The following is a 26,926-nucleotide window of genomic DNA, read 5'->3' as shown; positions in this document are numbered from 1 at the left end:
CAGCACTTCTCTGAATGTTAAAGCGTCAATCTGCAAAATAATATATAAAAAAAAATCAAATAATTCAACTCATTGAAAAAAACACCAACTATGACTAAAATTACGCCGGTTTGAAAATGTTTTTAAATTACGCTTTCGGAGATCAGAACACCTGGAAATATATTTTCAAAGCAGGAACAAAATAACACCTATAATTACTGAAAAAAGGGGGTAAACCGAAAAATAAACGAACGAAACTTCTAAGCCAAAAATACTGAAAAAAAAACTTCTGTGGGGATCGCAAAAGCCCAAAACAAAAATAAATTTGGAATTGAATCTAAAATCTCTGATAAACACTTCTGAAGATTACGAAAGACAAAATTGAAAATTGTAATTGGAATTTAAAAAATGCGAGATTGCTTCAATAGAAAATCAAAAGATATTTTGGAATCCAACTGAACTTCAGAGAAGCATTTTCAGTCCAGAATGGATAAAAAACTATGAAGCTCCAGAAATCTGGACTTCTTCAAAAAAAATTTATAACGTATGCGGTAAAAAAAATCATTTTTTTTTTCGGATGGTGGTAAAAAAATAACTAAGACAGATAATAGAATTTGATGAATTTCCCATGGACGGTAATTAGTTTACTTGCAAAAAAAAATGTACGTCCCTGCTAGCATCCTTCCGACAGTTAACCGGAACATTCCCTATGGCGGACGAAAACATGCGTGTAGGTAGTTTTTGAGTTTTTTTTTTTCGTTTTCTTCATCAATTCCTTCTCAATTTCCACGACAAATTTCTGGAGTAGATCTAACGCTTCAAGTTTGCCCAGAAATCCTAGATAGGACGTAACTTGGGGGCGTTGGGCGGGTTCGCCAACTTGGGTACCCATTGAACCGCTCCATCTCCTCCAACAATTGCTTCGAGTAATGGACCAACGTCAGATCCGGCCAAAATACCGCGTCTTCGGCCTGATAGTATTTCTTGATGAAAGACGCAACTTCTGGCAGGCACTATAGTACGAATTTCCCCGTTCACGGACAGTCCGGAACGAAAGAAGAACGCTCACTTGTGTGGGAAGTAAAATACGAAGTGCCCTGCCAGTCGTTGCCATCCAGGGTGAGACAGGTCTAGTTGTCCATCACCACGTCGCGGTTTTCCAGGAAAATCGACATGACCATCTTATTTAGGCGCTGCCGCTGCGTCATTACCTGCAGCTCCGAAACCAGTGGACGGGACTGCCGCTTCCTGACATGTAGTTCTATGTTCACCAGATACTTTTTCACTGTTTGGTCGGTTGCTCCGAGGCCAAGCGCACGCAGCGATGTAGTCCTTTGGAGCTTCTTGTCGCTCAGGGTCGTCGGCCATCCGCAATCGGGCTTCCTTTCGATGCTCTGATTGTTGTTCAATAGTGCCAAGATGTTGTAGATGCCGCAACGCGCATATCCAGAGTCCGATGTCTCTTTCGGTGCGACGGGGTTCGATTCTTTGAACGCACACACTTCTGGACGGAGTAGCTTCACTATTTTTGCCTTCACGGTTAGAGCTCGACTGATAGAGCTGTCATTTTTTTCTGCTAACTCATGGGTTACTATGGATAGTTTCGTCAGTGCGTGTGACGGTAAACACATGAAAAATTGGCAATTTTTGTCCATTTTATTACTGCAAACGTTAATTGCTGACGATAACGTTGAAAATAGTTGTAAACTTTGTCTCATTACTATAAAACAGTAAAGAGCTTAAATTAAGCTTAGATTTGCTGAAAATGCTGCTATGAAGTGGAAAAATATTTTAAAAAAACTATTACTAATCAAGAAATCATCAAGAAAAAAAAGTTTGAATAGTACTCTTCCTTTGCTGGGAATACACTGAAGTCTCTTTAACGCGTGTCGCCATTCTCCATAACTCGAAAACGATCAACTTTTGCATAGTCAAACAAGGTTCGAACATTTTGAGATGGTTTCCTCAAAAAAAAGTCTTTTTTCACGCGGTCCCATACAAATTTGGAACGTATCCCTCTCGCTAAAAAGAACTCAGTGTGCCATCAGAAACCATAAATAGTATAAAAGATATTTAACTTGTTGAAAAGCGCTTCAGAATGCTACAAAGAAAAACTAGAGAAACTATAAAGAATTAACTCAAAATTCTTTCTAAATCAAACCAAAGACCTGCTTTCAAACTACAAGGAATCGTTTGAAAGCATTTAAGCATTTTCGTAGTCACCAATCACTTACAAGAGGGTGAATTGGAAAGAATCTACAAGAAATACAATATAAACCAGTAAGAGAGCAGTAACGACCCCACCACACAGTCCAAATATGCAAAAAAGGGGAACTTAATTTCTTAGTACCTTTCAGTATCATCCTAGCTTAATGGTGTTTTCGGAAAGATTGTTTGTATGAATTTTTAAAAAAAGTGTACTGTATTGAAAAAAATCTATTTTTTTGTGTGTTAAGAGATAGGGAAATGGTTTATTTGACAAAGTTGTAGAAGATTTCAAGAAGATTTAAGAAACTTTGTCGAACAAACAAAATTCCTATCTTCATTGAGTACAAAGTTAGAAAGCATATTATAAGCAAGTTTCTCAAAATTTGGTTTTTTGTACTTAACTTTTGTTAGTTACATTTTACAAGAAAACGATGTTCGAAAGAATTGTTAGGCCACACAAAACACATAGTTTTGCCAAAGACCAGACATCTCCAGGACTTTTCCTTGCAAAGTTATAGCATAATATTAGCAAAGTTGAAGTTATTAACATATAGGGTAAAAAGGGGCAAGTGGAACCATGATGTCAGTGCCTTTTTAAGTTTCGCTCAAGTATCACAAAATGTTGCAGGTTCAGTTTGTCCCAATCTCCCCATATTTGAGTACGGCGTGCATGTTTTACAGTAGGTTTTCATATATTAACGATAGTAACTTTTTTCTGTTAAGAAATAAAGGGATGGTTTTTTTGGCGAAGTTTCAGAATATATCAAAACATAAAACTTTGCTGAATAAACAAATTTCCCATCTTCATAGGGTACAGAGTTACAAAGTTGTATGTTATATGTAAGGTATCTAAAATTTAATTTTTTGTACTCAACTTTTGTTAGTTGCATTTTACGAGAAAACATTGTTTTGGCGAAGCATTGGGGTATACAAAACACACGTTTTTGTCGAAGATTACACGTCTCTAGGACTTTTCCTCACAAAGATATAGCATATTTTAGCTTATTTTTCGTTAACTTTGAGAACGTATTGGGTAAAAACTGGGTGGATTTGGACGAATGGAACTCGTTACAGTTTGTAGTGCATGAGCTAAGCTTTAAGGAAATGTATTGACATCATGATTCCACTTGCCCCTTTTTACCCTAAATGTTCTAAAGTAAAGATCTCCCAGCTGGTCTCGAGGTACGATGCTGGCCTAACAAAGGCCTTTGGCTTTGCTTCGTTCTAAAGTTATCGAAAAAATAAGCATGCTATATCTTTGAAAGGAAGAGTTCTTAACATGTATAATCTTCAACAAAAACACGTGTTTTATATGCCTCAATGCTTCTCCCGAACAATGTTTTTTTTTGTAAAATGTAATTAACCCAAGTTAAGAACAAAAAACTACATTTTAAATAACTTTCCTATAAAATACTCTGTTATTTTGCACCCAATGAAGATAGGAATTTTGTATATTCAGCAAAGTTTCATATTTTTGCATGTTCTAAAAATTCGACAATTAAATCATTCGTTTATTTCTTCTTACCAATAAAAAATAGTAATTTCATATATGAAAACCTACTGTTATACATGCTTGCCGAACTCAAATAAGAGTGGATTGGGACTATAAAACTAACTTTAAGGAAAAGTATTAACATCATGGTTCCACTTGCCCATATTTATCCTATACGTTCTTAAAGTTATCGAACAAATAAACTAGAAATATGCTATAACTGTGTAAGGAAAAACCCTGGAGAAGTGTGGTCTTTGGCAAACATATGTATTCTGAGTGTCCCAACAATTCTTTCGAACATCGTTTTCTTATAAAATGCAACCAACAAAAATTGTGCACAAAACAACAAAGTTTAAATAAAAACTGGCTTTTAATATACTTCATAACTTTGTATCCAATGAAGATAGGAATTTTGTTTGTTCGTCAAAGTTTCATATTTTCACATATTCCACAACTTTGTCAAATGAACCATTTCTTTATCTTTTAACCCAAAAAAGTTAGTTTTATTTTATTTTTATTACAGTACACTTTTCATAATTTTTGACAATTATGCGGGTCATTCATACAAACAATTGTTTCGAAGACACCATTAAGCTAGGATGAAGAAGGCGCAATGGAATTAAGTTTCACTTTTTGCATTTTTGGACCACTCTGTGCACCAGTTACACATACCTTTTCCGAAAAGGATCACAAAACAAAACAGAGATCCCAAATTGAACTCAAATCTGCTAAAAGTTTGTACATTTAAAGGTAAAAAAATAGACACTTTAACATAATCGAATCGTGCTCAAACTACGCAGCAATTAAGCAGAGAAAAAAAATTGGATTATATTACGACACAATTATTTATTATTCGTGAACACATTCAAGACACGAATTGTTTTTTTTTTGGAATTATCGAATATTTCACAACTATCATAAAACATCAAAACATCAGTTTTCCGATCTCAAAAAAGGCACTGTGCACACGTGCAGTGACTCAGCGTAAGGGCAAAACTTAGTGTCTGACATAGCATTTTGGTGATATAGTACAGCTACCCACCCTTTCGTTCTTCCTTCATAGTTAGTCATTCTTTAACCTTTTACCATTTGACCTTCTTCGTAAAGAAAACAATCATCAGGAGAAATATGATGCTAAACGACAAAATAGCCCTGCTTGTATACGCATTTGTTATTGCTTCTCGCTTATCAGCAGATATCGAATATATTTGTGCCGTTTTGTAAACGTTTTTACTGCACTAAATACGTGTTTTTCCCTCCATGACTTCGCTTTCAACGATTATTAGCATTGTCCAGCTATCCTCACTATTCGACTGGCTTTCACGAAAAACAATGGACAATTTTTTTTTTTCGATTTTTGAGCTTTTTATTAGATAGTCGGTTTCTTTCTTCAATTCATTTTGATTGTTTCACCTGTTCTAGCTTTCTAGCAATTCTTGTATGGAATATTTTTCAACTCTATTCTTGCATATTTTTGAAAATTTTGTTTTCGAATTTCAAGAAACCTTTAGTGCGATATGTTTTTCTTTTTTGTACCCGCTTTAGTAAATTGTTTAGCGCCTGGCGCTAGAGAGCTTTACGGTGAAATTTTTCTAGAACATAATTTGTAAATTTTGCAGACGACGGCCATCATCCTGCGCCCACGTTCACCCCGCCGGAACTTCCGAAACGGGTGCACGTCCGAGGTATTTCATCGGGTAATGCAATACAAACATTCTCTATACAATATCTTGTACTTTCGCTTTCCTTGTCACGCTTCGGTTGAAATGAAACAGAGATTAAGGCACACGAACTTCTGTGCGTGACACATCCTATGCAAAGCTGCAAAAATGTGTAAAATAGATTTTTTGTATCGTTTCGTTCCTCTTCGATTATTTTTTGTGCCGTGTCTTTTCGTTTCCATTTTCATGTTTTTGTTGTTCACAGAAAAGGTATTTTTATGCCAAGGGAAAGCGAACGGGCTATACAATGATGTTTTGCAGCATGCCATCCCGTAGCCCTTTAGCGGTGCGATTTTTGGGTACCGGTACTTTTTTACCACTGCTTTTCCGTATTCTTCGGGAACCGGGACGCATCACTTTCATTCATTTCACATGAATATAATCATAGCTTAGCGCGCACACAGACTACAAGAAAGCGGCGGTGTTAGAGAAATAAAGTCATGGAAAACTACGCATTGAAACATTCCAACTGTTTCCGTGGGGTGAAAAATTAATTTTAAAATATTCCCTTAAACTAAACTAAAAATATATACAGTTATAACAAAACCAACGCTGAAGTCAGATCTATACATATGAGTGATAAACAGTTATACGTATATTAGGCTTTCTTTAACACGTACAAGCACCACCAAGCTCATCAACTTTTTAAACAGCAACACATGCACACGCACTTACACGTTGAATCCTCACGCGAATGGCCAATGTTACTAATCGATGTGCTACGGTTGTACAAAGCCTCAAGATAAGCATTTTCCATGTATCCCACAGACTGTTCATTATTTCCCATAATAATTTTTGTTTTCTTTTTACTGCGAGTTTTGTGGATTTTTTCCTACATTTTTTACTCAATTCATTTGATGCGCAACCTGACTCATGAATAGGTTATGTTAATTAAGTTTGCTGCTTCCCCTTCAAATGTATGTCAGTTTCCAGTGCACGATTCAACACCAACATTTATTTTCCGATTCCAAGGGAACATTGACTTATCAACTTGTAGCTGGTGAATCATTAATTGTACCTTCTGACTCTAGTATGTGTATTTTGAAGAGTAGCAATCCTAATGATGTGTAGAACTGAAAATGAATCATCGAAACCAAATTTTACTGCTTGTGAATGTTATCATTTTGCTGCTAACCTAGGAAGTAGTGTTCTGTTCTTTTCCAATCGTTTTTTTTTTCTTTTATTTTCCGATCAACAACCGGAATCTATTTTAACATTTTTGAAGCTGTAGCTGTTTACTAAATCGAACTAAAGCCAGTGTGTATGCATACATCCAACCGATGTTTGGCGAGTATCAACTAATGTTTGAAACATTCTCTTTTTTTTTCCTGTGTCATTACGTCGTCATATAAAAACCCATAACTGGTTCGTGGTTTGACCGATGCTATCGCCGCTTAAAACCGATCGAATTACACCCTCGATATCGTGTAATCTTTAAACAAATCAAACATCATCGAAACAAAACCAAAATTCAAAAAAAAACACGCACATCGCATGTAATTTCACCACAACCTACACCCAGGCGATATTACCAGAGACCGAGAGGATATAAATTGTGAGTTAACGGGATATACCCTTGGAAATATGTTACATTCGTTTTCCAACCTATATCTACATTGTTCAATTTCGATGTAAACTTTTAACCTATTTACTGTCTCGCTTTGTACAAAGCTCTTGGAGAACATAATTTTCATTTTCCTTTCTGATTTGCCCTTGCTCAAATCTTCAGTGATGCTTCACGATGCTTCTTTCTTATCTATTCACTATTCAAAACCAAATATACAACTACACATATTTTCCAACTTTCACGGTTTATGATCCATACACTCAAATACGGCATTTGTTCCTCGATTAGACTTTCTTCCAGTTCTCGTCCAATAGCGTGTTTCGATGTGGTACTTTATTGCCGAAAGTTTCAATCTGCTAATACCTGTGCTTTTGTTTCCGGTCTTTGCCTTCAACCCTACGCAGTAATCAATCGCAATCGGAGGAGCAACATACCATCGCCGACTTCCAATCAGCTGCTTAATTCCACCAAACAAGTTAACAAAGTAAAACCTAATGTAAATAGACAACCACCGGATAATCTGATATCGCCATCGACGTATAATCGGTAAGTATCGTTTATTAATAATTCACTATACAGGAGACTGTAAATACTTACATTTACTAAAAATACAATGTTCAAAATTACAATCGCAGAAGAAGTTCGGCTTTATGACGAAAAGGTTCGTAATAAAGCGATGAATTTTATGGGATTTAACAAAAGGCATTTCTATTTCATGTCATTTAGATTAGCTCTTCCAACGGTTTAGGCTGAAGTTGTCATGAAAACTTGGTTTCGTTAACTGTGTTTACTGATAAATCAGAATTTTTTCAATTGCCTTAGAACAAGTGAGATTGAATTGCTTATTTAAATTGATTTTGCCGATAACATTAAATCAGCGGTACTTTAAGATAACAACCACCATGCTTGTGCATAAATATAAAACGATGGAGGCGCATGGCACCACACGAATAATGCGAACGTATGCCTGAAGGGCACTTGGTACTGTAATGCCACTGCGACAGTCTTACTGATTGTCTTTCGTGGCTGGTTCCGATTACTGTGCACAGGTTACGGATTGCTCGTACTCATTGATGAAGTAGAACTGTTTTGTTTTAAACCTGTACTCCAATTAGGTACAACATAGTTGATGAAACTAATGACCTGCTTGGGATTAGAGCTCCATAATTGGTATGGAGTTAAAAGGTAGCTTCCTAAGAGGTTGTACCTAGAGGAAGCAAGAGCTCCGTAAGAGCAAAGCAAATGCTCTGAGCTTCCTGCTCAGCTTTACAGAATCGGCAGGTGTCGTTCATACACCGATTTTCTTTAAATGATAAAAAGCGGGACGGGGTAGTCAGCCTGTTCATTACCCTCGACTCCGCAATGTCCACAGAAAAACTGAGTTCTGCGGGGGAGAGTTCCCATAGAGTTGCAATGCATTCCCAAACAAGTTTGACGCATTTGACGGACTTAAGTGCTAGTAGTGCTGCTTGACTGTCCGAGAATATACCGATTTTCGCATGTCTGTAGTTGCGTTTCAGACATATTTTTGTGCAGATATATATGGCATATACCTCTCCTTGAAAAACGGTGGGCCATTTGCCCGGGAAAAATGTTTCCCTGATACCGTCACTTCGTTCACCGTAGGCCACCACACAAGGGCAGCATAGGTGATTCTTGGTCGTGCAATGGTCTTGTAAGACCAGAGTGCCAAGTCTGGTTTCAGTCCCCAGGTCTTACCGAACAGAATTCTGCAGCCCAGATCGCCGAGGTCGCTTTCTTAGCGGCATGATCCGCTTTCTTAGTGCAAACCAGTTCAGTTTCTTATCCAGAATAATTCCGAGGTATTTGAGACAACTTATAGCAAAGAAATATATGGTAGCTTTTTTTGATGATTTTGTTTCAGTATTGCCTGCTTTAGGGGGAGCGAGCAACATATAGCGAGTGTTTCACGAAAGAATCGTATACGATTGCACTCGAGAGATCGCAGCGATTCTTACAAATGTTGGTTGCTTGCAGGCGTAATTCGGTTACTCCACGTCGTGCTTTCACCGTGATATACCGCGATGATGCTTAGTGATTTCAAATATCACATGCTAATGCACCATGCTACCATTTCCGTAAGCAGCGTAAGCAAACAGTTGAACGCAATCTAACGTTCATTTGGATTCATAATTGTGTATCACTGGCGATAATATCTCAAAGATTCTCACGATACCGTTGAATGCAAGTGAACTTGGATACAATAAATACTATCGTGTTTGAATCATTCAGTCTTCTTCTATAGTATTCGGAACTTTTAGAAGCGAAAAACAATCAGCAGCGTTTCTATGGGAAAACTTGTACGCGAGTGGAAACAATTGAAAGATACCTGATGAATCAAAGAACACATTTGCATGAAATATTGCTAGTGAGTGAAAATTTCCATGCTTGGCTGAAGCCCAGTCTGATGGAGATCTTCCTTCGTCTACTGAATGGGATTAGGACTGTTTTTAAGGGGTTTATGCTTAGACCCTCCTGTAGACACCATAACGTGGTGGCATTCAGAGCCGCTTGCATTCGGCTCGACAGAGTTGCGTCGTCTTTACCTCTGACGATGAGGACGATGTCATCAGCGTATCCAATGACCTTGTATCTAAGCTGTGAAAGCTTATTGAGAAGTGCGTCGACAATTAGTGACCATAACAAGGGCGAGAAAACTCCTTCTTGCGGGCATCCCTTGATCACTGACATTGTTACAGACGAATCTCCCAAGGTTGCTGTTATCACTCTGCTAGAGAGCATTGCGTGTATCCAGCTCCTTGAAGTGTATTAATTGTATGCAAAGGACGTGTTATCGAAGGCCCCTTCAATATCAAGAAAGGCACAAAGCGCCGTCTCCTGATAACTCAGAGACTTTTACATTGGCTCCATAAAACATTAATTTGTATTGTGCCGTGTCAAATAAATGTTGTGAAAAAAAAACTCAGGGACTTTTCAATCAACGTCACTAAGCTGTGAAGAGCAGTTTCTGTTGAATTGCCGCTTTGATGCTGGTTCATATTCAGCGGGGAGTCTTTAAGAAACTCATCACGGATATATTTATCCATTATTTTCTCCATCAACTTGAGAAGTGATGAAGTCAGACTTATGGGTCTGAAAGTCTTAGGTAGGGTTTTATCCTTTCTTCCAACTTTGGGGATAAACACTACCTCCCCCTTCAGCCAGTTATCCGGAATATGGCCCAGGATAAAGCTGGCTCTGAAGAGGTTGATGAGTTCGGACATGATAGCTGCGGCCGATTTTTACAGAAAGATGGGTAGTATGCCGTCTGGACCTGGAGACTTCATAGGGTCGAGTGAGCTTAAAGCCCCAAGCAGCAAAGCTTGTTTCGATTATGAACTTTGTGCATCACAGCAACAATTTCTTATGCGAAATAAAGTTGCAGTTACATCTCAGTTTCTTATACAATGACAAAAAAAGCGCAGGAGGTGGAGCCAATTGCAACATTTTCGTTGTTTCAGCACAAGTTTCAAGAATGAAACAGCAATGTGTATGAACTAATGCATGGAATTTGATAACAACATGGTAAATGCTGCATGGTAAAATTTCAGCTACGAAGATGTATCGTAGCAGCAACTAGGGCGCGACAGAAACTTAATGGCGTTGTGGTAAGATTGTAAAATGGCAAATGATCAGAATGGAAAGAGATTGTCTGTATAGCGATTCAACTCCAGTTATCAATTTCTATTCACTTTTCTCGTTTGTACTATTTACGTCATTTACTGTAGAAACACTTGCAAGTTCATGGCTCAGTTTTGAATATTGCTTCCCTTATCATGCTAATGGTCATTACCAGTTTTAATTTTGCTTCTTCAATCCATCAGTACCTCAGCGTGATAATGAAATTCAAAGCAATTTATCACATTTCGTTTTAGAGACCCACACTTTTTGGACGACTTCTAGTCCAAGTACGCGAAAGTTACAACGCAGTAAATAACCTCATCTTAAAAACAAATATAAGGCGAACGATCGAGCAAAAGTTGCTGTTACATGGCTTCAGAACATGACAGCAACTTTTAGAAGTATTTTTGTGTGTTTGTTTTGTGTATCTCGCAAGCATCACGTTGGCAACCTATATGCTCCACCCACTAGATCTATTCAGTGAAGGTTAGGTTTTCAAATGCCGTTTACACGTTTCAACAACAAATCCAACCTCGCGAATTACGTTGTTGGTGTGAAGATTTTTGAAGCAGCGATGCAACTTTAGTTGTTACTTGTCTCATTACAATTTCATCGTAGTAACAAAAAATGTTTCTTAAAACCTCGGAATTTCATTAGTGCAACAAATAATCACAATTTATTGTTTTATTATGTTTCAATTGTTGCTTGGGCCCAACCTATTGAAGCTTCCGAGAACAGCCGACGGGCCAGCAGGATGGACTCCCGAGACGCCATATGTCTCGGATTGTGCCGCTGCGACCCATCACTATTCAGTTCTTGGGTCTCTGTCGATCCAGGAAAGTGGGTGTTCATAAGAACCTCCAACGTTTCCTTCGTAGTGACAGTGAGGCATCCATCCTCTTTCCTTACTTGTCCTAAACCGTTAGTATGGTCTTTGGACATCGCCTTTTGGAGCCGCGTAGCTTCCGGCAGAGTTTGGTTTTTTTTTTTCACAGAAACTAACTCTGGATTTCCGTTTAGCCTTGCGTAGCTCGGCGTTGTACTTAGTAGGCATACACGGCATACTGGCCGCAGTGTTAGTGAACAGTTTGCATTAAAAGCATCCATGATTCTGTTTTGTAGATCATATGCTGCCGAATTCAGGTCAACTGAATATCGAATGTTGCTGTAACTGAAAGTTCGTGAATCGATCAGGTGTTCCTCAAAGGATTCCCAATCTGTATTCATCGGATTCCTGAACAACTCTCTTTTCAGAGGGTTAGCCTCTATATTAAAAACAATGTGTCTGTGATCCGACAAACTAGTTTCATCGGAGACATGCCAGTTTTTAATCCTTTCAGAAATAGAGGCGCTACACAGAGTGAGATCAAGGACCTTCTGTCTGATAGCGTTGATAAAAGTGGGGTTATTCCCTTTATTATAAACATTGACATCGTTAGAAGTAAGGTATTCAAGTAGGTACCCCTAATGTTGGTATCCGAGCTGCCCCAGATCGTGTGGTGGGCGTTGGCATCGCAGCCGATCAGAAACGGCTTGTTGATGGCCTTGCAGTACCGCACGAGCGCAGCAACTTTGGGTATACCGCCACCTTGGTCGCCCGAGAAGCAGGCCGACGCGACAACTACATCCTGCTTTCCTCTGGTTGTCGGTACTTCAACCGTGACGGCAACGACGTCTCGTTGGATAAGTTCTGTAATAGGTAAAAATTTTAGTTATCTATTTAGCAGAATTGCAGTCCTTGGTTCGGACTGCGTGTCGCAGTAGATTAACCTACCGTTAGGAGCGTTGAGTCCGAGGATTTTGGATTCGTTGATCAACGGCTCCTGGATGAGTGCAGCCGCTAGCTGCTCTTTAGCGAATCTCCTGCAAAGAACACCCGAGGTGCCTTTTGCGTGATGGAGATTTGCTTGCACGCAGCGAAAGCTGCTCACTTTACAGTGAAGTTGCCGTCTTTGTCCGGGTCGGAAGATGATCCAGGTATTGACTGACGGCTGCCAACAGCGGTTTGGCTGGTTGATGGAAGTTGTTCTTCATCACTGTTCGGCTTCGGTGGCAGCAGTCGATTGACAACAGAAGGTCGTCCCGCACTCTGTGGCGGTTTTTGACTCCGGGGGGTGCGACTGTTCGGTGGTTGATGCTTCACACTCTTGCGAGTCTTCAGCGGAACCGTCCGAGCAGCCGCGGGGTTGCGTTGTTTTGGTGGTGACAGGGCACTCCCGATGGAGCATCCTGCGCGTACCTTCCCAGCCGCAGGATTGCGTTTGGGTGGTTGTGGGGCACTCCCCGAGGAGTTTTCCACGCGTACCTGCGTTGTGAGTAGGGAGCTGGAGTGGGTAGCAGAAGCAATCGCAAGGCTTATAGCTTTCGCCATGTCTCCAAATGTGGCCGGCGGGAGCGGCTTCGGACCCGATGACCCCAAACCAGTGCCGTACCGCAGTTTTTTAGGCTGTTGACACTTATTACTGGTGTTTGGGGACACCAAGTCGTCCGACCGCTGTCGCTTGACAACGACTTGGTTTGTTTGAGCAAGCTGCTCTGTCGGAATGAGGGCCAGCTTCCTGGCTTCTTCGTACGAGAGACCGAAGCGAAGATTTTTGCTCAGTTGCCGCCTTCGCGCGTTTGAAAGTCGCTTGACAAGGGGTGCTGATGATACGGATTTCCCTTCGTCATCGAGCCTTTTCTCTGGACCGGGAAGTAAATCCATTTGACTTTAGGGCTAATTACTGTGAAGGGTACCCTGGTGCTCCACTGGGTATTTGTGAACCCCCCTTCCCCCCACCACGTCATCCATCGGCACGGGTCGCATAACACCTTAGCTTAGGGGTTTTAACCATTGGATTTTACGCAACAGCCATGGTTAAGAACTCTTACAACCATCCTCCTTTACAGGGGCTTTGGAACCTCTGCTCCAGTTCTCAATAATTCAAGTCTATTCGAAAAGGCTAGACTGAACCAAGGAGAACCGTAACAGGCGGAGTTATCTTGGACCACATAACCACAACAGGTTGAGTTTTAGTGCTGAGACGCTGCATTGTTATTAAATATCTTTTATACATAAAAAATCGTTAGGTTAAATACAGTATCTCTTTCGGATGCAGGCACTTAGTATAAACTTTTGACTTGCTTCAATTCCATCGGTTTGATTTCAAATCCGCCCTACAAGCTACTGTTAAACAATAATCTTTCTAAATTCTGTTATTTCAGAGCTTCTGTGTAGTTTTTGAGTAAGTGAATTGTAATCCTCAAAACTTAGAAAATTAAATCTGAATAACTTTAAACAGAACTCATCTCATAACTTCAGCTCACTTTACAGGGTTGCAAATTCATACAGGATTACCGGAAATGTTTTACTTGTATTTTTCAAATATAGCTCAATGTTTTAAATATAAGGGCTAATATGACCTTAAACACACACTATTCTACAGTCTAATTTTATTTTAGGCTGATTTTATAAAAGCTATCTTGACACTATTAATCACCTGTTATGGTGAAATATTCATTTTTCGATTGGTAGTTCGCAATTCCTATGACTAAAATTGGGTCTAATAATAACGAATGTTATAATAGTAGTCGTTTGTCAAAAAATATAATTGTCAGTGTAACATGTCGAACAAGTGTATTACATCCACAATTTTTTTTTGGAACCGCTATTTTTACTATTATTGAAGTATTCACGATTATTATTTTTCCAGGCCTCCGGATACTGAACAGAGTCCTTACGCGGGCTATCAACTAGCATACGAAGTGAAAAAACTCATGTACGAACGGTTGATTCTTCTTGTGACAAAAAAACGAATTGTTGTAGCCCCTATTTTTACTTTTTGCATCTGGTTTTATCACTGATTTTCCTCAATGAACCCACCAACAGATGCATTTTTTATCCCTTAATAGTTATAGCTTAGTTTGTTTCAGTAGTTTCCACATTGGCCCGGCCATTGCTTGTGCAATTGCCTTAAGTTTTTTGTATTTTCCATTCGAACACCTTTTGTTTGAACCCAATGTTTTGCTTTTTTTTGCGCCCAGGGACGCCCAGAGAATCCCGTTTTCCGTTAGGCTAGATTTTTTTATTCGGTTGAGTTGAGTTGAGCATGTTTCGTTATGCGAGGTCGAATGCACGACGCTGATCATAATCCGTACACTATATTTTTCGCAGGCCTACGAGTCGAGGCAGCGGATCAGGTGCACAAAATCAAAATGGTGTCACGCTGCAGGCTGGCATTGCGGACGACCAATCCAAGGACTTTGACTTTGAGAAAACCGAAATGAAGTACGACTCAACTGGAATGTTCCACTGGAGTCCAGCAAAGAGTTTAGAGGAGTGTATACTGGTATGAACGGATCGACGCATCTATTTCTAGCTGTACTAATTAAACTTTTATTGTAGGACCGAAACCAGGCAGCAATGACTGTCTTGAACGGACATGTCGTTGTGTGTTTGTTCGCAGATCCAGATTCGCCGCTGATAGGATTAAGAAATCTCGTGATGCCACTACGTGCTTCAAACTTTCACTATCATGAGCTGAAACACGTCGTGATCGTGGGTTCCGTTGAATACATTCGACGCGAATGGAAGATGCTGCAGAATCTGCCAAAAATATCCGTATTGAATGTATTGTATCTGACATTGCTCTAGAGAGTGCGCCACTTCGAGATTACTTATTATTATTATTTGGTTTGTGATTGTTTTGCAGGGATCCCCGCTAAGTAGAGCCGATCTACGAGCGGTCAACGTAAACCTTTGTGATATGTGTTGTATTCTATCGGCGAAAGTTCCTAGCAACGACGATCCGACGTTAGCCGATAAGGAAGCCATCCTAGCCTCACTCAACATTAAAGCAATGACATTCGACGACACGATAGGCGTGCTCAGTCAGCGTGGCTCCGAGCAAGATAATCTAACGCCAGTAGGTAGTCCAATTGTGCTACAACGACGAGGTTCGGTCTACGGTGCCAACGTGCCAATGATTACGGGTAGGAGGATCTAAAGTAGCGCTCGCTGCTTGCAACCAACTCAGCTGCGGTTGTATTTTTATGCTTACAGAATTAGTCAACGACAGCAATGTGCAATTTCTGGATCAAGACGACGATGATGATCCCGATACCGAGCTGTATCTAACACAACCATTTGCTTGCGGTACGGCATTTGCCGTAAGCGTGCTGGATTCCCTTATGTCAACAGTAAATCGGCTGGAGGGATTTTTTTGAGAATGATGTATAATATTCTACCGCCTATTTCAGACATACTTCAATCAAAACGCCTTAACACTCATACGGTCGCTGATCACAGGAGGTGCGACTCCAGAGCTGGAGTTAATACTAGCGGAAGGTGCAGGCCTGAGGGGCGGCTACAGTACGCCAGAAAGTCTCAGCAATCGAGATAGGTTGGTAGAGAAATTAATGTTAATTATTTGCTTTGTTAATTATTTGCTTCGTTCCGTTAGATGTCGCGTCGGTCAGATATCACTATATGATGGTCCATTAGCTCAATTCGGAGAAGCTGGAAAGTACGGCGATCTGTTCGTAGCAGCACTCAAATCTTACGGCATGCTATGCATTGGCCTCTACAGGTTTCGGGATACTAGCTCGAGCTGTGATGCTAGTAGCAAGCGGTACGTCATTACCAACCCACCGGATGACTTCTCGCTGCTACCAACGGATCAGGTTAGGAACAATGATTTTACCTAGTTATGAGCATAAACACATCATTAAGGAGTCTTTCGTTTAAGGTGTTCGTTTTGATGCAATTCGATCCAGGCCTCGAGTATAAGCCTGCTACTGTGCGGGGGCCGGCTGGAGGTCGCAGCCAGAATAGCCAGCAGACCGGTGTCGGAGGCGGTGGTTCCAACAAAGACGACAATTCCTGACTGTTGTTGTGTAGTGCCTTGACTGATGGTCCCTACTCTTACATATGAACAAAAGAAACCGATTTTATATACCAGATCGCGCAATATATCAAGCATGTGTTTCGCAAATTTGTTAAGTTGTTCTCCAAAAACCATTAGGAGACCAACCACATCCAAAATTCGTTTCATGGCGCAATTGAAGACTATGTTCTCTACTAAGTTAGTATTAGGTTGAAAAAAAAATATTGGTAATATCCTTATGTTTTGCATCAAGAACAATACGTTTTAATCCTGTATATGCTGCGCAATCTAGTGTATAAAAGGGATCAAGCTAGAGGGGAATTCACACAACCCAGAATCCATCCCCAATGGCTGCTAATACTAGCAAATCGATACGTCCTCCGAACTACCATCTGTATCGAAACGATCGAGCAAGAATAAACTGTAACAGAAAGTTCATATGTAATACAGACGTTTTGCTTCCCACACCATTCCGTTTGCAACAGAAAAAATAAGATTGCTATCGAAGTACGAAAGGAGTCAGTCCAACGATCATCGAGTAGTTTTCCCGGTTTAGTTAAGATTTACCATTCATTAGTTCCTAATAATGTGTATGTAAGTCACCGGAGAGAAGCAACAAATATGTCCCACAATCAAATCCAATGTCATTCCTTACATTGAACACAACCCTGATTGTGGCAAAAATATAGGAATTCAACCACGTTAAACCAGGTGAAAATAATGATTATAATATTATTAATTATAATAGCCATGCAAACAACGACGAATGTTTTATTTTAACAGCCCTGTTGATACTAACACTGGAACAATTGCCTTCTTTCTGATGGTTTACATGCAATGTAGAAATGATTTTTTCATTGCTCGTTTCAACCGCAGAGAATTATGGCAAGTTTTTTTTTTGAAAAAGCAAATGGTGTGGGATTGAAAACCGTATGCCGCCCTCCTGGACAAACACCGCGTCCGACAAATTGACATTGAAGTCAACCAAGCCCAGGTCGCGCGGCAAGGAATTCCATCAAAGGTCACTACACTCAAATGATTAGATGATAAGACAGATCGAGAGTAAATTCAAAGACGAAAAAGTATGTTTTGCATCTGCAAAATTAAACACGATATCTGTACATTATATTGATATGATATTGCTTACTTGAATGTTTACCATTTTATGTGTAAACATGTTAGATAAAATAATGCAAAATACTTAGTGCCGTGCATTTTCTAAAAAAATCAATGACAAAAAAACTGCAAAAAAAAGTTAACTTATTACCAGGTAGGTCGGAAATAGATAACCAAGTAGAAAATCATCGTTTCGTTTCGTTTATCCAAAGGTAAAGCTTACATTGTTAGATTTCGAATCCAAATTTTTTACACAATAAACAAATTGTTTCTTTGCGTTTTCAATAAATAATGTTGATCATTATAATCTTTAAAAATACCTCGGGAACCTAAATGAACGCGGTGAAAGACTAAACTTTCATAGGTGATTGCTGGTGTTTATTCTATAGTTATTTTCGAAAAATTAAAAGCACACTGGGCAACCAAACGATTTGATTTTATGGGGCTCATACTGCAATTTATCACCATTTTAGAACTCTCACAAAAATTGCGCCAATGCTAAGAAAGATTAATCTTTCACTGCTTCTGCGTTAGCCTCCAGGATAAAATCTATGTTGTCATAATTCATCCAGTGTTTACATAATCCTGTTATAACAAAACGCAAGCCACCCTCAGATTTAATAGAAGAAAAAAAATCATTAAACAAAAACGGTGATCTCGAGCTTTTATATCCAGTTGTTTCTACGTATAGAAAGCACATTACATTCTAACTATTGTAAGAAAACTAAGTATGTATGCTAACTAATGGCTAATCTGTACAAATAATCATAAGATATCGGCCAGTTTCGCATGTAAAATCACCTAGCATCTACTAATTGTCGTCAGTCACGATAAACGAAGCATCGCATAACAAGCAAACATAACGCATCATGTAGGAGGAGGGATTTCGCAACAGTTCGAACACCGGTTGGCAGAACCTTTTGAAAATCCAATGAAACTTTAGGAATGTAAAGCCTTTAGCTAAATAAGCAACTTTGCATACTTAAGTTTTCTGTTTCAAAATTAATTTAGATGTTTGACTTTCGAAAAACGGATCGAAGATTTCTCATTTCAATTGAAAATATTATCCAAAAATGACGAGACTTTCTACGAAAATGTCTCTCGATAAAGCTCCCTTTTAAATTTTCAAACTCTTTTTCTGTTTTCCGAGGTTCATTTGCTGGCTGTATACATTTTTATAGCAGGTAAATGTTTACTTGCTATGAAAAATCTTCTAAACGGAGCGTACTTTGAACATTTCACCGAGAGAAGAGTAGGCGGTCGCAGTGAGAAACGAACGCATTATTGACTACGCCACAACGACGTTTTTTCGCCTAAACGTATTTTGACATTTTTTCTAGAAAAGCGAATTGCGCACGTTGTGTGCGGAGATTTTGAAAATTACTTATTGCATTAATCTTGTAGTGATATTTCTCAGTGGAAATACAATGAAGTAGACTACAATAAACCAAAATAGTTTCGCCAAACGAATGACAGTATGCATCCCTTCGATGCGCGAATGTCATTTGACCATTTTTTTCTGTGTGCGAGAGCCGACGGTCGTTCTACAGCCTACTGCGACGCACACTAGCAAAGCGAATCAAATGTAAGTATTAACTGTTTACCTGTTTTACGTAAGACTACATTGTTGATTGTACGCGGGAATTTCATCTTGTCATTTTTTCCATCAATTTCCAATACCTATCATAAACGGGTTTAGAGGATACAAATCCTACGTGAAAATGGAAGAAGAATTCGATCCTTCTCCAAATAGTTAGCTTTGTTTATTTTTGGGACAAATCGAACATGCAAAGTTGCTCGCTTTAAATTTTTAACAGTCGAGGCTTTCTAGTTATGTAGAACAGCACAGTTTGTACTGTTGCGCTCGGTAATAAACATGCTATGAGAAAACGTCGCTAGTGGTCAATCCTTATGAAATAAGTAAAATAAACAATCATGTAAAATTTCTGCAGATACATTAGGCCTGATAGTAGTTTGATCTAATCAAACGTTATTTTTTATCAGTTTTCTATTGTCAGTGAGTTATTCTTTTGTTTACATTGTTGACCCTATCGTCACTTGCTGATAATAAGGAATTTAAAGTTAGGTTATTTTTATTTACTGTGTGTTTGTACGTTAACGCCAGCACCACATAACATGTAACCATCTAACCAGTTAAGGGTAACTATCTTTATCTATTCCAGTCTCAATGTGCTGAATCTGAACTTATACAAAACTAAAAATATCGGTAGATAGCGCTTCGTTAGAAATGGTTAGTTAGCACATAGCACAGGCGTTAAAAAACACGCTGGTTCCGTCTGCATCGGATACGATTTGTCGGTAAAAGATCATAGCTGCTAGATACGAAAACGATGTAACACTTTCACCGCGCGGTCGGCAGCTCTTACAAACTTTTACAACCCGTAGATAACTTCAAGCAGCACTCTATTTCTACTATTCTATAGATAATCAACTATTTCCTTCCAAAGTTTTGTTGCATTCGTTTTTAGTCAGTTAAGGTGAAACTGGACGGTGGCTTTTTTCCATACAATTTTGAGGTTAGATTTTTTTTCACTTGACGATTTCGAGCGTAAAAATCTCAGCTTCCACCTAATAAATAGCACTCGAGATGATACTCTATGCATGCGTCAATGGTGCAAACAATCGATCAAAGTTTCACAGACGTTATTTTAATGATTTTCGAGAAAATAATTTTGAAAAATCAAGGCAGAAGTCGAGCACGGAGTTCCACCTTAAACAAACGGTATATGCTCGGCTGATCCGGGGTACTGCTAGTACTGTTAGAAGTGGGCATCGTGGTGTGTTGAGATATAATGTAATAATTTGTCAGAAAGCACAATTAGCCATATTGGAAATACATTGGCAGGAACTCCATTTGTTTACAAACAAATACCGTTAACAAATTATCATTTTCTTTTCATTTTACTTTATCGATTGATTTACTCACATAGGAAGGAAACATAAACACAAAAAAGTTACTATCTGTTGTTCAAAGATACTTCGTTTCCAGTTCTTAAGTAAAAAGATTCTTTTCTGCGTCACTTTTTTAGCAAACTGTTACACCGTGTTCTACATACTATGATGGGGGGTAATTCCTGTGCTGTAAGGAAAATTTGAACATCCTTCCTTGATACTCAATAGCCTGATGGAACGACGTAACATTGGGATCATCATCTTTGACAGATTATATTTTCTTCCAATTCAACTTTTAATCATTAACCCATAAACAAATACTCAAAATCAGTTAAACCGACAATTTAAATTTTCCATGATTGAGGTCTCATCTCTGTGCCAGCAGAAACTTACCTATTACTACTGTCCCTTTTTTTTTGAACCTAAGCAACGCCACTGTGTTAACCAATAAACCATTCAGAAACCTTTATGTGCAAACCTCATTTGCTGATAAACAGGAGAGTGTTCAAAGTTTATCATAATACAACCTAAAACGTTTTGAGAGCACCTGACACTTGGAACCACTATCAAAGCCGGCAGTTCTTATTATCTTGATTGATGTGAATCTCGGAATTCATAAATCTGCGATAGTGTCATTTTTGTGCGCAACACATTTTTCTGTAGGGATTTTTCTGTAACACAGCATACATCCAGACACTAAAAAGACTTTAAAACTAGCATTGAAATCCAGTTGTAGCACGCACTGCAGAAAAAAAAATATCTGCAGGTTAGAAACTGCAAGGCAAACATTTTTACATCTATTTTCGTTTAACTTATATATATGCAGTTGAAAATAAGCGGCAAACATAAACTAGGCTTTTTATAAAAGATTTTCGTAAAAAAATTCGACAAAATGCAAAAAATAAATGCGCTAAAACTAGATGTAAATACGAATATTTGAACTAAATATTGTAATAAATCATAAAAAAAGCAAACAACAAACGTTAATTTTAGATAAACCGTCAAATGAAAGATAAATTACATAGCAAATCGATAAACATCAATTTGTTCAGCCATTATCAAACATGTTCATGCACGGAATAAATATAAACAAACAATGAATAACAAAACAGAACAAATGCCTCAAATAAGTTGCGTTATGTTAACAATTTAGGTAGCAGTAAATATTGTTTTAAACGTAAAAAAAAACGAACAGCGCAAAACATCACAAGGTACATAACGTAAAACGATTCATTTTTGCTCCCGAAACAGGAACTGATCAAGCTTAATACTCACCTTATAGAATAAAAAAAGAGAATAATGAAAACAAAATACAAACAAACATACCAACAGAGAACTATAGGTTGTAACGTGCTGCTACATTTTACCTTAGAAAATAAATCCCCCTTGCCCATTTTTAGTGAGTTGCCTTTAGCCGTGCTCTGTACCATAGGTTTTACGCCATGTAACTTGTGATAACGATATCTAGGTAACGGGAATGCGAACTTGGGACCGCGCGAAACCCGTAGTGTAGAGCAATTCAATTTCACGTTGAAATCGACCTCTAGGATCAGTGAAACTTTGTACAAATGCAAAATGCAGGAACGGAAAATTTCTTTTCCTATTTTTACAAGGTTCCAATCTAATCGAAGAACGTTTCTGCGTGGAGTTACTTTGCGAAACAAAAGACGGAAAAACATCAATATTACTATAAGGTCGTGATTCAGGATTAGATTAAAGAGAAAGAGATCACTTCGACACGATAGAAAAAAAAAACGAATCAGGTGCGTTTTCTTATTTTTTTTTGTGGTACATTTTTAGTGCGTGCCGCGTGATTAGAGCGTGATAAGCTATATTTATTGTGTACAATCGAATCTGTTTGAACCGCTTTTTTCAACCTTCTACAGAGAATTAAACAAAAAAACAAACTTATCCGCGTAGGAACTGAAGATAGTGAATACCAGCGAACTAGCTAAAACCGTTTGAGTAATAAAAAAAATCACTTACTGAAGACAAACTGATACTACCATAAAATATGTGTTGACATCTGGTACGATACTTGAGCTGTAGTAGAAATTGTGCGTGTTCAATTTAAGTTTGTTTATATTCGTACATAAATTGTTTGCGACACATGGGGTAAGAAAGATGCAAGGAAATGTTGTTAATGTTAATATGATTGTTAATTATAAATTTAAATAAAAAATCGAATAAGTCAAAATAAGGGGTTTTTTTCTAACATCAATTCCACAGCAAACAAATTGGTTCATATAACTCGCGTTCAACTCTGTTAAGTGAACAAGGGATCATTTGGTAGAAATCGATCATATAAGATTATGGTTGCCACCTGACGTGGATGGAATTGGTTACGATTTAGTATAACTTCGCAGGCTATACTAAATGGCCTTATTCGAAACTTTCAATTTCATTCTATACGACTTCGAGGAATGACGCATTTTACAATTTTATGTGACACGTTAAATTGCTTCATATATAATTCAATATTGCGTTTCATAGGATTTGAAAGTAGTGATGATTCGCTCGTTGGGTGTTCGCTAGTTGGGCCGTCATCCAACTAAAAAGAATTCTAATGTCAGAATTCAACGTCATTTAAATGCATTTTAGGGGTCCGAAAGTGAAAAAAATATTACTTAAATAAAATTATATTATTTATTGTTGTGAAAAATTCATTAACATGTTCAGTTATTACGCTTATTCCATTCAGTATTGATTAGTTTACTGCCGCTCATAGCAAGTCCGTCCCATTTGCGTTTTGGTGCTGATGAGAAAACAGCAATTGAAAATCGTAACGCTTTGGGTGAAATTTGGCACTGAAATGCTTTTTCAATCAAGACCCTCAACAGAATTTAGTACTGCGATGACAATCTAACACTTTTACATCATAAAACTTGTATAAAAACCCAAATTTGACTAAAATTTGTTGAAAATCATAAGCTGGGACTCATATGCGATTACTTTTACGGTACGTAGCCAGAATGATAGCAAGTCAGTCCTATAGCCGGCTACGACCGGTGATGAAAAACAAACTACTGCAAATCAATGGCGGTGCTATAGCTTGCGTTTGGAATGAATCCACCGCTGGTCAATTCATAAATGACCTTCTCTCGTGCCTTATTAAACAAGTTTTTTGTGAGAAGCATAACATAATGTACCAACTGCGCCGCTCAGAATAAAATTAGATTTTGTTTTTACATTTGATACTACTGATAAATTCGAAATCAGTGTAGGTAACTTATTCTAAATTTTCCTGAGAGCGGTCACACGTTCGTGACGGCGGACAGCTTCGACGTAGCAGTGGAAGCAAATATGAAAGAACAATTATAGCTTAGGAAAATGTTTGCTCCGTTGAAAAACAGTTAAGTAGCGTACCGAAGTATTTGATATGACTGACAAATTCTTCACATAAAATACAGTTAAAATACGAAAAGATAAAATACTCAAGAATGCTTTAACTAACAATACAGTGACACACCTGAAGCGTTCATTGTCAACAACCAACAGCTGAAAGAAGCTACTGGTGGAAACTTTGTCTTGAAGGAAACATTGTACTATCAGCTAGAGCCACACGATGTAGAACGTGTAAAATTCAATCAAACCTCCTATCGAATATCACTTGGTACATCCAATTCTAAACCTAAAGACCATAAGTTGTGGTAAATATCACATTTTTCATAATCATTATTGGCTGTGGGGTTAAATTGCGGAGATTTTTGCAATGGGACCGACTTGCGATCACTTTTGCTATGGGACAAACCGACTTGCTATTTTTTTCATAGTTCCTCAGAACGAAGTATTCAAAAATATTTGTTCTATCGAAAGTAGACATGAAAAGGAATTGATTCCATAAATAAACTCAAAATGGACAAAAATGCAATTGGGACAGACTCGCCATGAGCGGCAGTTTAATCCTCAGCACTATTAGCTAGCAAATTTATGTAGATCATCTCTGACATAATTAATCGCGTAATTTAGAAAGAACATGTTATACATCTACAACATGTTGTGTGTAATTCAGAGGTTTATTGTTTGGTTGTTTGTTCTTTTACTTTTTTCAATGCCTTCACCGGAAATATCCAGCGTCGTGATCCGCCATTTTTTAGACAAGAAGCAGAGTGATGTGCTTTGACATAGTTTTACCGCTATGAAATTAGGAAATCTTTTCAAAGCAGAAAAAATTACCCAGCTGTCAGTTCACCCAACTAACGAGCACGATAAGCTAGTTGGGTGGCATTCGTTTTCCAACCAACGAATCTCGGCTGTATTATACGATAAAAAAAGAAATTTAATGCTGCATCTTGTGCAATTTCAACTTGATATGCACATTTGAGCGACTAAGAATTAACATCCTTATACGACTTCTGCTTTGCTAGGTCATAAACTCATACTGTTCGAATCGAACTGTATCGGAAGACCCGTGGGTGTCGGGAATCGTAGCTGTTGAACGGTGGAGGAACTCGGTTAGTCGTACTTATTTCGGATTCGGAAAGGTCAGCAGGAACAAACTTCTAACTAACAGGAACTAACTTCTAATCATACTTTTACTGATGCTTTCGTAGATCTTGCTTCTTGTGAACACTTAAGAAAACTGAACTAATCTGCGTCGATCGAGCTATTTATTTGAGCCTAATGCCTCGTTCACACTACACTGCCTATTACCTGATATCGGGCCATTCGTGCTGTCGAGGCCATATCACCATGTCATATCCATATCACCTGATATTCCATACAATCGAGCTGTCATTGGATACCACCTCGGCTACATGGTATCGCGGATATCATGTTCGAAAACCAATAAAACCAGATTTGCAGCAGTTGGCAACACGGCCAAAAGACATTTAACGCAACCCTACAAATTTCGAAATTCGCGTTGCATGCGAAATAGAAGGATGGAAATATTTTTACTTCTGTCATCCCGCACATTTATCCTAATTACATTGCTCTTGTTGTCTTGTTTTTGCCTTGACCTGTTTTTGTTTTCTTCTTTTTTCAATTACCAAAGTAAATGTCAACTATCATCTAACCGTAGAGCAGGGTTGACACTCTTGAGTGAAAATGAAAAAAAGCATCCATAAACGTTATTTTTTACAATCCTTTCAGAGTTCTCCCTTCCCGCTTTTTGCATGGAAGTGAACTGTCAAAACACCTCATTATATTTCATGCGATGAAAGCAAGACAACAAAATCAGTTTATCAGTTAACGAAGATTGTCAAGGCATCGGTCAGTGTCAGTGAAAAAGTGTTTCGGTGAGGTTTATTTTGGTTGAGTGGACTGTTTGTTTTTCTTTTTCGCTTTGAAGTGAAAATCATTTGGTTGGATTTGTCGTCAAATTTTATTCCGTAACCGTGAACGATGCGCGCGATTTATTTCATCTGAGTATAACAGCACGTTACTAGGACGAAAATCTAGTGTATCTGAAAGAGTGCTGCGTTCATTGGAAGTGAAAATTGAAAATGATTGGCTGTAATTTTCGAAGAATTTTGCTGGGGAAAATGACTTTTATCAGCACTGCTGTAGAGTGAACACCCGAGGTGATATCCGATATCATCTGGCGATATCAGGTGATATGCGGCGTAGTCTAAACAAGGCATAATGATCTCGAACGTAACTGGAGAAAGGTATTTTTCGAAGATGAAGATGATTCAAAATAGGTGGCGTACGACTATGAAGAATGAAAGGCTTTCAAATTTAGCATTGTTAAGTTGAGAGTACGATATTCTGAAGAAGTTGAATGTTGATTATTTAATTAATAAGTTCTCCGAAAAAAAAAATCTTACAAATTTTTGGTAACTTTTCAATACGATTTAACTCGTACGATAAAAGAAACCCGTTTTGTTTTATTTCGAGGCCCCCACTGTAAACTGGGCCCCGGGCCCCCACAATCGTAAATCCGGCTCTGATTATGCACAATCCCTCCTGCAGGCGATAGTTTTACCGTCTGAGGGTTATCGGAGAATCTGCATCTTCAATATCCTTAAAATCAAACATGTCATTCATCAATGATTATGATTCATTCATTGACCCATCTGAATTGTACTCTCCGCACAAGCAATATGCCTCAACAGGTATGTTCAAACCTAATTCAGAACGGATTCAAATGTAGAAATAAGCTTACACTACACTATTTACTTCCGACATTGAGCAGTAGTATGCTGTTCTTATGCTTTACGCAAAACCGTATTAACTCCTTGCGCAGATCTTTTGGTAATTGATATAAGTGATGTTCCAAGTCGGATCTCTTACACTCATTAACACTGCCAGCAAGCCTGATAATAAATTTTAACGCACTCGGGGTTTTCAATTTCAACCAATGAGCGAGTGGTTCCCAAAGTGGATGCAAATCTATACCCAGTTGTCTCCCCTTAGCTACCAACGAGCTTGGGACTGGCTTCATAGTGCTGGGTAGGATGCGCCAACGCGTGATCGGGTA

At 38.5% G+C, this 26,926-nt stretch overlaps 1 protein-coding gene across 2 annotated transcripts in view; it reads left to right on the top strand.

Moving 5' to 3' along the window:
* Positions 1-22,702, top strand: part of LOC129724998 (calcium-activated potassium channel slowpoke) — a 119,927-nt gene extending 97,225 nt beyond the window's left edge. For both annotated transcript variants that reach the window (XM_055680359.1, XM_055680368.1), the window contains 11 exons: positions 5,299-5,376; positions 6,923-6,955; positions 7,372-7,513; positions 14,302-14,367; positions 14,763-14,937; positions 14,994-15,218; positions 15,301-15,580; positions 15,651-15,787; positions 15,848-15,990; positions 16,051-16,270; positions 16,336-22,702. In XM_055680359.1, coding sequence (XP_055536334.1) covers positions 5,299-5,376; positions 6,923-6,955; positions 7,372-7,513; positions 14,302-14,367; positions 14,763-14,937; positions 14,994-15,218; positions 15,301-15,580; positions 15,651-15,787; positions 15,848-15,990; positions 16,051-16,270; positions 16,336-16,473 — 1,637 coding nt within the window. In that variant the 3' untranslated portion in view covers positions 16,474-22,702. The remainder of the gene's footprint in view (positions 1-5,298; positions 5,377-6,922; positions 6,956-7,371; positions 7,514-14,301; positions 14,368-14,762; positions 14,938-14,993; positions 15,219-15,300; positions 15,581-15,650; positions 15,788-15,847; positions 15,991-16,050; positions 16,271-16,335) is intronic.
* Positions 22,703-26,926: the final 4,224 nt, after the last annotated feature.

Source organism: Wyeomyia smithii, chromosome 1 (genome assembly GCF_029784165.1).
Source record: "Wyeomyia smithii strain HCP4-BCI-WySm-NY-G18 chromosome 1, ASM2978416v1, whole genome shotgun sequence".
NCBI classification, from domain to species: Eukaryota; Metazoa; Arthropoda; class Insecta; order Diptera; family Culicidae; genus Wyeomyia; species Wyeomyia smithii.
This window is presented reverse-complemented; position numbering and strand designations above follow the sequence as displayed.